The sequence below is a fragment of the Balaenoptera physalus genome (genome assembly GCF_965194825.1).
Source record: "Balaenoptera physalus genome assembly, chromosome: X".
NCBI classification, from domain to species: domain Eukaryota; kingdom Metazoa; phylum Chordata; class Mammalia; order Artiodactyla; family Balaenopteridae; genus Balaenoptera; species Balaenoptera physalus.
In genome coordinates, this window is record NC_138903.1 from 59,621,037 (window position 1) to 59,632,426 (window position 11,390).

Genomic DNA, 11,390 nt, shown 5'->3' on the forward strand with positions numbered 1-11,390 from the left:
CTCCACAAGGAGCAGGGAGGAAGACGACCAGGACCCAAGGGGGTTCCTAACACATCTCCTTGTGTGGTGCCAGTTAGGGCACAGCAAAGGTTAATGTTAGGCCAACCACCACAACGCTACCCAACAAGGGCCCTCCAAGGTCGCAGACTTCTAAGACACCATGACAGCTGAGGTGCTGGCTGAAGGCCAAGGGGGGACACAGAATGGCTGTGGGGGATGAAGTTATAAATAGCAGCTTGACCAGTTGCAGAAAAAAAAGACCGTGGCTTCCACCACATATTTCCGTGCTTGCAATGAGAGAAAAATTATTTTTTATCAATTGGAAACTATTTTGATTTGACTTATTTTGTTAACATTCACGAAAATACACTGACACTATAAAAATAAATCAAGCAAACTAACTATTTCGGGTGAAAAAAATCAAAAGCCCCCTTCCTTACTCTTTTCTTGCAAGCCCCTGTCCCTCCCCAAAGGTAACCACTGCCATCACTTAGGTATGTAGCCTTCCAGACACTTTTATGCATTTGCATATATAGTTTGGTTTTGTAAGGTTTTATTTTACATCAAGATTGTACATATTGCTCTACAATATGCTTTTTTTACTTAACATTATGTCTTGGAGATCTTTCCATATCAGTACATACAGTTTTTAACTGTTGCATAGTATTAATTCGATACAACCAGTGTATCTAAGTTGCGCTCAGGGACACGTACCACTTTACGTTTTGAAAGCAAGCTACTCCCCAAACTGCCCCCTGAAAAGGCTGCTATCATTTACATTCACACCCACAGCACGAGTGCTCCCATTTCTTCTCTTTGTAGCCCAAACTAGATATTATCACGAAGAAAAACTATTGCTTTCTGATGGACACAATCGGTTTCATTGTCGTGTTAATTTACACGGCACTGATTGCCAGTGAGGTTGATCATTAGCAATAGCCAAGCTGTTGGAGCTGAAAACAGCTCTCCAACTGTTGGGAGGAGCATCAATTAGTACAATCACTTTGGAGAGCAGTTTGGCAATATCTAGTTAGAATGAAGATGCTCTAAAACTAAGATGCCCAAATTTCACCTCCGTATACTTATCCCTAGGGAAATTCACACGTGTGCACAAAGGAACATCTTTTAAGTATGTTCATTGCTGCAAAATACTGGGAAGAACCTAAATGTCCACCAATGGGAAAATAGATAAATAACTTGTGGTAATTCATACAATGGAATATTTAGTATACAGCAGTTAGAAGGCATGTATCAAAATGGCTAAATCTCAAAAGCCATGTTGAGTGAAAAAAAGCAAGTTGCAAAACGATACATACATTCTAGCAATTATGTCCATTTAAAAAACAAACACTCTATATTGGTTATGGAGATACACACACACACATATACATACATATGTACACAAATACATACACACACACACACACACACATCTAAAAATGTAGACGAGAAGTAAAAAAACAATTTCCTGGGTAGTGCTTACCTCTGTGGAGGAAGGTAAATATGACGGGTGAAGAACTTCACCTGTGCCTGAAAGTGTATATTTATTGGAGAGAGAGAGAGATCTGAAGCCAATATGGCTAAATGTTCAAACCTGTTCACTTTGTGTGGGTGGGTACCTCTGTTTTTCGTAGCACTTGTCTGGCATATATTTTTCTGTTCCTTTTTTTTTTTTTTATTTTTATTTTTATTTTTATTTTTTATTTTTTTTTATTTATTTATTTTTTTTTAACATCTTTATTGAAGTATAATTGCCTTACAATGTTCTGTTCCTTTTGTGTCACTGTGTTAATGTATACAATCAGCATACAGCTTTTTTTTTTTTTTACCCATTTCCTCTGAGACTTGCTTTTTTCTAAAAGGGGATTTTAATTCCTTCACCCCTACACTCCAATTGGATGTATTCCTACCATCATTATTTTTACTATGCTTTCTCACTGTTTCTTTCCTTCTCATAGACTGACAGAGTATTCTCTACTCAACGTTTGCCCCTTTAGTAGCCTGACAACCATACACTTCACCCCTACTTAGAAATAATTACCCTTACTTTTGCTGTTGTTGGAGTCAGCATTTCCAGTGAAACTAAAGTTTTTCTCCTAGTGGGAACACCAAAAAACCCTATTTGGGATGCAAATGCAAGAGATCAATTATAAAGTCACTTAGTTACCACCGTTTTAGACAAAACCAAACAATTCCACTATACCATGTAAAACCAAAAGGAGAACTTTAATAAGCTTTTACGGCACTGCAATTACAGGAACATTAACCCATAACATGCAACAGAAATGATGATGCCTTTTGGACAAATTTAACAGATAAACTTGACGTTACAATCAACAGCAACATATTCTACTGAAAAAAACAAATGCAATTTATTTCACTGTTCAGGTTAGAAAATGTATGTTTTTACTGCAATTGCGAGTAGCATTTAGAAAGTTTAGTTTTCCCTTTCTAACCTCTAAAACACAGGATGATTTTTTTTCAATGCAATCGTACACAACCGTTTTCACGCTGGAAATAATCACAAGGAATCGACAGGTGGAGATTAATCGACTGATTGATTTCATTTCAATGGTTAATTTGGAGAGGGCTCCTGCAGTATTGTGGATTTCAGATGGGGAAAATCATCAGACCAGGAGTAAAGAGCCTTGGTCTTAAAGCGGGGGAGGGAACATGCAGCGGCACACAGGGCAAGTGCCTGACTTCTGAAGCCAGATGGACACACAGGGCTTGTGGAAATAGTGGTGGCACGGCAGCTCCGTTGCCACCTCCCCCTTCACATATTCACTGCAACAGATGGGGCAGCACATCTCCTGCCCCACCGCGCTGTGATCTTCCGTGACCAGGATCTCGGGAAGAGCATCGATGCTCTCCTTGCTGGCTGGTGGATTGGCCACCTCCACGTCCACCGCGAGAGACTCCAAGTGCGCCAGGGCAGTTTCCATTGCCTGGGCCAGGCGTTCTTCAAGTGCCATGTACGTGAGGAACTGAGGATCCACGTAGGAAATGGCTTCAGCCACCCCCAGCCCATCCGCAAACCCATCGAAGAGGCTCCAGTCCACTTCGAGGTCTTCACTGACACTGGAGTCATCTTCAAGGTTGTTGTTGCCATCCAGCATGAAGACGCTGGGCTGCAGAAACTCCTGACCGGAATCATTATCCCCCTCACTGCTGTTCTCGTTTTCATTGTATTGGAGCCAAGGAACTTCTCCTTCTTCGGTGGTTGCCCGTTCCTCTTCCTGGAGAGATGGCCCTCGAACTTCTTCAAGTTCATTGCCGCCACTGCTGCCAGCACTGGCACCAGCACTGGGGCTGGCGCTGGCGCTGGCATTCACTCTGGCTTGCTCGGCTTCGTGCTCTTCTTTTCCTGGCAGAGTCTCCCAGCTCTCGCCACTGGACGACAGATTTTGCTCCCGACCTCGATACTTGCGACGCAGAGCCGCAGTCCACTCTTTGTCACTGTCAGAGTCTTCTTCGAAGTATTTGTAGTAATCATCGCTGTACGTCCAGAAGTCAGGGTCGGCCATGGTTCGTCGCCGTCTCGGCACCTTTTCCGGCTTCACTTGGTCACTCCTGGCTTCCCTCTTGTCTTCAGGGTACTTCGGCTCAGGGTAGCCACCTGAACTCTCGCCTCTGCCTCTTCTTGCCAGGCCATCCGAGTGGCCTTCATCAGCGTTGGCAGTCTCCCTCCACCTGGAAGTACTGTGTGGCATATCATCATCATCATCAGTATCAAAAAATATTTTTGGTTTCACGCAGTTGGGACTTGCCAGATTTCTGATTTTGGGCCTCACCACCGGCTCCTCTGCACTCTTTGGGGTGTTTTCCCCACCACCACAAATACTCACAGGAGCCCTGCTGGGACACGCAGGTAAATTCTGCTCCCGTCTCTCCCTCTCCAGGCTGTTGTCATTTGTGACCACCTTGCCATCAGCAGAAGATGGCTGAGAGGCCATGCTATTTGGCTGCAGGAACTCAGCTCTGCTGGCAGAGCCCCGTGCTGCAGGGGCTGGGTCTAACTTGTCAAGCTCCTCTCTCACATCACGGTTAAAACTAGAGAACTGTGGGGGCACCCCAGCCAGAGACCTCGCCCCCTTCTCTGGGTCATACAGCTTATCATCTTTAAACTTGCCAGTCTTCCCTCTCACTGGCACTCGCTCAACAGGCCCAGCCCCCTCCTCCTCACTATCATCTGCCCCAAAACAGTCAACATGTCCATAAGCCATTCCTCTTCTGCTCCCCGAAGCCCTGTACTCTCTGGGCGGGTACCTGGAGTAGTCCTCATTATCAACATTCAGGCTGGTTCCCGAGCTCGCGCTGTCGTCCCAACTACGACGAGTGGTGGAAAATGGTGATCGGCTCCTCTTGGTGGTTTGACTGGGGGCTGATCTGTGCATTGGGACTTCGGATGACGTCTTTCTCTGGCCGGAAATCCTTTCCTGCTGGCTCGTGGATGGCCTGAAACTGACATACGCATGCCTTCTTCCATACCTCCTGCCTGTATTGGACTGATACCCTCCTGCTGGCTTGGGCCATACAGGCTTGCTAGATTCCTGACCCATTTGCTCTGACCTAGGAGGGTTTCCAATACAGCTGGGGCTTGAGTGGAAAGGCTCCTGCTCCCTGCGCACGCTTTGGAGATGGGAAGGTCAAATCAGTTCGGAATAAAGGAGCAGGGAGATTTATTTTCACTTCAGCAGGCAGGTTACAGAAAGAATAAGGGGCCTTTAAAATTAGTTTCACTTTCTTCTAAGGCCTGGAGTAGCATTCCAGTGACTGTCAGGTGTAGACCTGGAACACATTTTTAATGTTGGCAAAATAATTACAAAACTGGGTTTGTAGGAAAGCCAGACTTAGGGGAGAATCTGACGGAAGATGGGGGAGGGGTGACTGGACGCTGGGAAGATAGGTGAAGCACTGGAATTGTGCCAACATGGGAAGAGGAAAGACAGCTGTGGGTTTTTTTTTTTATGGGGTATCTGCATTTTTCTGAGTCCTGTATACATACAGGAGAAATGCAAATTGGAATAGGGGTGGAAAATATAGATCACCATCACTGTGTATGCGAGAGTGTCTACGTGTCTGTCAGGAGGAGAGGGGCAGGTGGAAGGGGGACCAGCAATCATGAAGTGGAGAGACTCCTGTATTTGTAGGGGGAAAGGGCAGGTGACAGTGGCACTGGGAAGAGGCATGAGTATCAGGCAGAATGAGACCCATTCTGGATGTGGGTATGAAAATGACAGGCATGGATGGGGTGGCTTCAGGGTAGAGGGGCATGTGTACGTACGATAGAAAGAGAATGTGCATGTGGTTCCGATGTGTGATGGCTGGAACTCTAGGGAGGAATGCCTGTGTTTATGTGCCTGTGGCAAGCCAGGAAGGGTATAGTGGCACTGAACAGGGGGTGTCCTTGAGTTTGTGTGCATGTGTTCATCAAAATGGGAGGCAACAATGGAGAAGGGTCAGTGTGAGCAAATGCATCGATATGGGGACAGCACTGGAGAGGGATGTGCGTATGGCAGGCGGGCAGGCGGGTGGGCACCAGCAATCAAAGAATGTCTCTATGCATGGATGTGGCGAGCAGGAAGAGGGGGCTGTCCCTGGAGAAGGATTTATGTGAGTGTGTGTGCATGGCAGGGACCAGCGAAGGAGGCTGTGTAGGCACATAGGTAGCAGACAGGGAGCACCTGAGAGGGGAATGTAAAAGAGCGTGTGGGTGTGTATGCATGTAAGTGGCATAGGAAAGAGGAGCCAGCAATCTGTGTAAGTGGCAGGCAGGGGGTAAGGTGGCCCACGGAGTGTGTGTGTGTGTGTGTGTGTGTGTGTGTGTGTGTGTGTGTTGTGTGTGCTCACCAGAGCAAGAAGAGGCAGAGGGAGGAGGGGGATGCTTCTGGAGGTGTGTATGTGGCAGGCGGTGAGAGGCAGGGAAAAGCACCGGAGAGTGTGAGGCTGTGTGAGGCTGTGTGTGTGTGTGTGTCAGTCTGTCTCTGTCTCTCTCAGGGAAAGGCACTGGAGAGTGTGACAGTGTGTGAGAGGGTGTGTGTGCATGTCTGTCCAAGCATGTGTGGGGGAGGGGGACACGAAGGAACCTTGAGTATGGGGGGGCGGCGGTAAGGCAGCCGCAATGGAAGGTTTTTGTGCATGTGTGTGCGCGCGCGCGCATGTGCGTGTATGTGTGTATGTGCGGGCATGTGCGTGTATGTGTCCCTGCGCGCGCACGCGAGACACGGGGATGGGAGGGGGTCCGCAATGTCATAATGAGACGGGGAAAGGTTTATCGGCTCAAACAGTAGATCCAAACCGATGTGGCAGGGAAGGGGGAAAAAAAGAAAGAAAAGGGCGTGTGGGGTTATAGTCTTTCCCTGGGAATTATTTGTTTTTCTGACAATTCTTTTCCTGGTAACAATGTATTTGCCTAAAAATCTTCACCATTTACCATTCATCAAAACAACTTCAAAATGGGGAAAGAAAGGCCACGGATCACTCCGCAGAGGAGCCAAGAAGGGAGGCAGGAGGAGAGGGGAGGACAGGCGGAGAGGGCCGCGACCACCACTCCCCTCTCGAATAGCGATTCAAACCACCCGAGCGGGGACCGAGCCACACGTAAGGGGCCGGAGGATGGAGGATGGAGCCCTAAATCGGGCCAGTGCAGGGCACAGGCCTCCCTCTGCGGTCAGGTCCCGCGTCCGCCCCACCCCTTCCCGAGGGGCGAGCCCGAAAATCTGTTCTTTAGAGCCCCCCCCCCCACATCCTCGCCCCGGTGCCCGGCCACTCGCCCCACGCCCGGCCACTCGCCCCATCGCCACGTCTGGAGGGATCGAGGAAATAAACAGCCTTTCACTCACCCAGTCGCGACCCCCGCACGCTCTCGGGAAGAGCAGATCCCTCGGACCTCCAGCCGCCACGACCGCCAGAGCCGCTGCTCCCGGGGCTCCAGCTCCTCCCCCTCCAGACAGCGGCGGGACGGGCGCGACTGCGGCGGCGGAAGTGATTGTAGCGTCGCGGCGGCCCGCCCCCTTGATGTGGCGGGGGCGGCAGCTGCTCTCGACAAATCAGGGTGGGCTCGAAAACATTATTTCATTTGAAATGATGAAATCGTCAAGGATACAGAAAAGGACAGCAAAAAATGTAACCAACAGCCAGCTTTAACAAATGTTAAACATTTAGTCATTTTCCCTTCTGTTCTGGGCTTTGGGTGGTTGTTGTTGTTTGAAATAAAATGAAATCCGCAAATTCTTTCTGATTCATTCTGATGTGAAAGTAATGATATTAATATATCCTATCTTATGTTCTATGTTATGATCTGTAGTGGAAGTATCACGGTACTTAGGGTTGCAGTCAGCTGAATTTTTTTTTAACCTGGTGGTTGAAGCAAATTGAACTGTTTACAGTAGAATTTGTTGCTGTTAATCACAAAATCGAAGTTCTCTATCCAAAAGAAATGATCAATCATTGCAGCACAACATGGGTTCACATTTTCGTAATTGCATTGCCCTTCAAAATATTATAGCTATGCCTTTTGGATTTATACAATTTTACTGAACTCCGAAATCTTTTTTTTTTAAATTGCGCTTTACATATATCTCTAATATTTGTGTCAAATGTAAAGGCTGCCTATGTTCACAACAGTAGCAGAGCTTTGTTCTTTACTGGGAATAAAATGCATAATAGAAGAGCAAGAAATTTTAGGGGTAACAAAAAATAGAAATAGGAGGTATAGGGCTTCCCTGGTGGTGCAGTGGTTGAGAATCTGCCTGCCAATGCAGGGGACGCGGGTTCGAGCCCTGGTCTGGGAAGATCCCACATGCCGCGAAGCAACTAGGCCTGTGAGCCACAACTACTGAGCCTGCGCTCCCAACAAGAGAGGCCGCGATAGTGAGAGGCCTGCGCACCGCGATGAAGAGTGGCCCCCACTTGCCACAACTAGAGAAAGCCCTCGCACAGAAACGAAGACCCAACACAGCCAAAAATAAATAAATAAATTAATTTTTTTTAAAAAAGAAATAGGATGTATAACTTTCAAACCGTTGAAGAAATAATATATAGAACAAAGAGAAAAGCTCAATCTAACAAAAGGCAGAAATGGGATGGGAGGCAACAAGAAAGTATGTTAAAAAAGGGGGGGAGCAGAAATAAATACAAATATGTCAGGATGTATTATGGGTTAACATCTCCCATTAAAAATAAAAAAGCAAACTCTCATTTTAGTTTTAGCATTTAGTTTTTAGAAATCCAGTTATATGCTGTCTATATGCTTCACCTAAAGCAGAAATAGGAATAGAATATATATGCCAGTTAAATACCAGCAGAAAGGAAGGAAAGAAAGAAGAAGGAAGGGAGAGGAGGAAAGATGGAAGGAGGGGAAGGAAGGAATTTTAGAAAGAAAGAAAAAAAGATAAGGAAAGAGACATGTAGCAACGTTAATATCAGAAAAATCAAGAACTCAAAGTGAAAAGCATTAAAGAAAACAAATCAGGTTGTTTCATTCACCGAGAAGATATAGTCACTAAAATTTATATGCCAAACAAAGTAATTTCAAAATATATGAGGCAAATATTGTTAGAATTATAGAAATTCTAATTATAGAAATCAGAAAGTCTGCAATTATAGTAGTACAAGTACACTTGTTTTGGCATAGATAGAGCAAATAGATTGCAAAATAAATAAGGATACAGAGAGATTCCACAACCCAATTAATAAGCCTCATCTAATGTATATGTATTTTTGTACTCAAGAAATAATGTATTTTTTATTTAAAATATTTGAAATATTTCAAACATACAGAAAAGTTCAGAGAATTAAACGTACTTTTGCCCACATGTACTTGTCACACAGACCAAGCACATTTTATTTTCTTCGGATCCTCAGATTCTTCTGTTTTTGAAACAAAATATTACAGTTGAAGCTCTCACTTTATCCTATTTATCTTACTTCTTTTACCCAAAAAAGCAACATTTAGAAGTTTCTTTCTTGTGCATGTTTTTTCCTTTTTTCTACATATATATATATATATATATATATATATATATATATATATATGTAACCGATATACATTATTGTTTTATGTATTTTACATTATGTGAATGGTATAATAAATATAGCCTTTTGAAACTTAAATCTTCATTTAATATTATTTTTTGTTAGCGATTTGATACATTTAGATCTAGGTCATACATTTTAACTACTGAATATGATTATATCAATTTTCCAATATGATATTACTATAATAAATCATTGTACGGACTTTTGTTGCATGAATTATCCAATTTCTTTATCTCTTTGCCTGCTGATGCACTTGGGTTGTTCCCGTTTTGTGCAGTTGTAAGTGAGGAGTTAATGAACATCCTGGGGCATGTCTCCTTATGCCCATACTGAAAAGTTTCTCTGGGGCAGACCTTCCCAGCTGGGTAATGGGGGTTCTAATATATTGATTCCCTTAGCCCTCCAGAAAGATGGGCCTGGCTTCACGCAGCTGCTGCCCTGGGGGCTGTTCCCTTTGGCTAAGAGCAGGCTCTGTTCATCCCAGTGAGCTGGTACACATATTAGCATTTTAAACATATGCGATGATGTGAAAAAAGATTAGAAAAAACTGCTCTAGTGTATGTATTTTGAAGTAGAATTTCTGGGTCAAAGGGTATGTAGTAGTTAACTATTGCTGTATAACAAATTGCCTCAAAACTTAGCAGTTTAAGACAACTGACATTTATTATATCACAGTTTCACAGGTCAGGAATCTATACATGGCTTAGCTGGGGTGTCTCTGGCTCAAAGTCTCTCACGAAGTTGCACTCAGGCTGTCATCTGGGGCTGCAGTTTCATATGCAGGCAAAATTGGGGTAGGAGGTCCACATCCAAGCTCTTTTACATGGCTGTTGGTAGGCTTCAGAAGATACACTGCCAAGCTCACTCATGTGGTTGCTCTCTGGCTTCAATTCCTTGTCATGTGGGCCTATCCATAGGCTCCCTGAGTCTCCTCACAACCTGGCAGCTGGTGAGAGAGAGAGCCAGAGAGCACATAAGATGGAAGACATAGTTCTTTTATGACTTAAACTCAGAAGTGACATCCCAACACTTTTGCCATATCCTATTTATCAAAAGTAAGCCATAGAATTTGTCCATCTAAGTTATCAAATTTGTAGGCATGGAAATGCTCATAATGTCTTTATTATCCTTTTAATGTCCACAGGATCAGTGGTGATGGCTCCTCCTTCATTTCTTTTTTTTTTTTTACTTTATTTATTTATTTATTTATTTTTAGCTGTGTTGGGTCTTCGTTTCGTGCGAGGGCTTTCTCTAGTTGAGGCAAGCAGGGGCCACTCTTCATCGCGGTGCGGGGGCCACTCTTCATCGCGGTGCGCAGGCCTCTCACTATCGCGGCCCCTCCCGTTGCGGGGCACAGGCTCCAGATGCGCAGGCTCAGCAGTTGTGGCTCATGGGCCCAGTTGCTCTGCGGCATGTGGGATCTTCCCAGACCAGGGCTCGAACCCGTGTCCCCTGCATTGGCAGGCAGATTCTCAACCACTGCGCCACCAGGGAAGTCCCATTTCTGATATTAGTTTTATCTACTCTCCTTTATCCTTGGTCAGCCTAGCTAGAGACTTACCAATCTTATTGATCTTTTCAAAGAGTCAGCTTTTTGTTTCGTTGATATTCTCTATTGCTCTATTGTTTCCAATTTCATTTATTTCTGCTCTTTTATTATTTCTTTTCTTCTGCTTACTTTGGATATAATGTGCTCTTCTTTCTGTAGTTTCCTAAGGTGGAAGCTTAGATTATTGATTTAGATCTTTCTCCTTTTCTAATATATGCAGTCGATATTATAAGTTTCCCTCTAAGCACTGCTTTTAATGCATCCACAAGTTTTGGTAAGTTCTAGTTTCATTTTATTTCAAAAATTTAAAAAATTTCTCTTGAGATTTCTTCTGAACCCATGTGTTATTTAGAAGTGCATTGTTTAATCTTCAAATATTTTGAGATTCCAGCTATCTGTCTGTTATTGATTTCTAATTTAATTCTGCTGTGGTCTGAGAACACACTTTGTATGATGTCTAGTCTTTTAAATTTGTTAAGGTGTGTTTTATCACCCAGGATGTGGTCTATCTTCGTGAATGTTCCATGTGAGCTTGAGAAGAATGTGTATTCTGCTGTTGTTGGATGAAGTAGTCTATAAATGTCAATTAGATCCAGGTGATTGACGATGCAATTCCGTTCAACTATGTCCTTACTGATTTTCTGCCTGCTGGTTCTGTCAATTACTGATAGAGGCGTGTTGAAGTCTTTAACTATAATAGTGGATGCATCTGTTTTTCCTTGTGGTCCTACCAGTTTTTGCCTCACGTATTTTGATGCTCTGTTGTCAGGCACATACACATTAAGGATTGTTATGTCTT

General features: G+C 44.3%; 1 protein-coding gene across 5 annotated transcripts; it reads right to left on the reverse strand.

The window, feature by feature from the left end:
• Positions 1 to 2,202: 2,202 nt before the first annotated feature.
• On the reverse strand, positions 2,203 to 6,999 carry PJA1 (praja ring finger ubiquitin ligase 1). Of its 5 annotated transcripts, none has more exons than XM_082445992.1 (3): positions 6,846 to 6,974; positions 4,270 to 4,464; positions 2,203 to 3,702 (listed from the first exon to the last, which is right to left on the reverse strand). In XM_082445992.1, the coding sequence occupies exons 2-3, from the start codon at positions 4,395 to 4,397 to the stop codon at positions 2,655 to 2,657; spliced, it is 1,176 nt and encodes a 391-aa protein (XP_082302118.1). In that variant the 5' UTR covers positions 4,398 to 4,464; positions 6,846 to 6,974; the 3' UTR covers positions 2,203 to 2,654. The 5 variants fall into 5 exon arrangements, with proteins under 5 accessions (XP_082302118.1, XP_082302117.1, XP_082302116.1 ...); XM_082445991.1 differs by having other exon boundaries at positions 4,270 to 4,791; XM_082445990.1 differs by having other exon boundaries at positions 2,203 to 4,464; positions 6,846 to 6,999.
• Between the last annotated feature and the right edge of the window lie 4,391 nt (positions 7,000 to 11,390).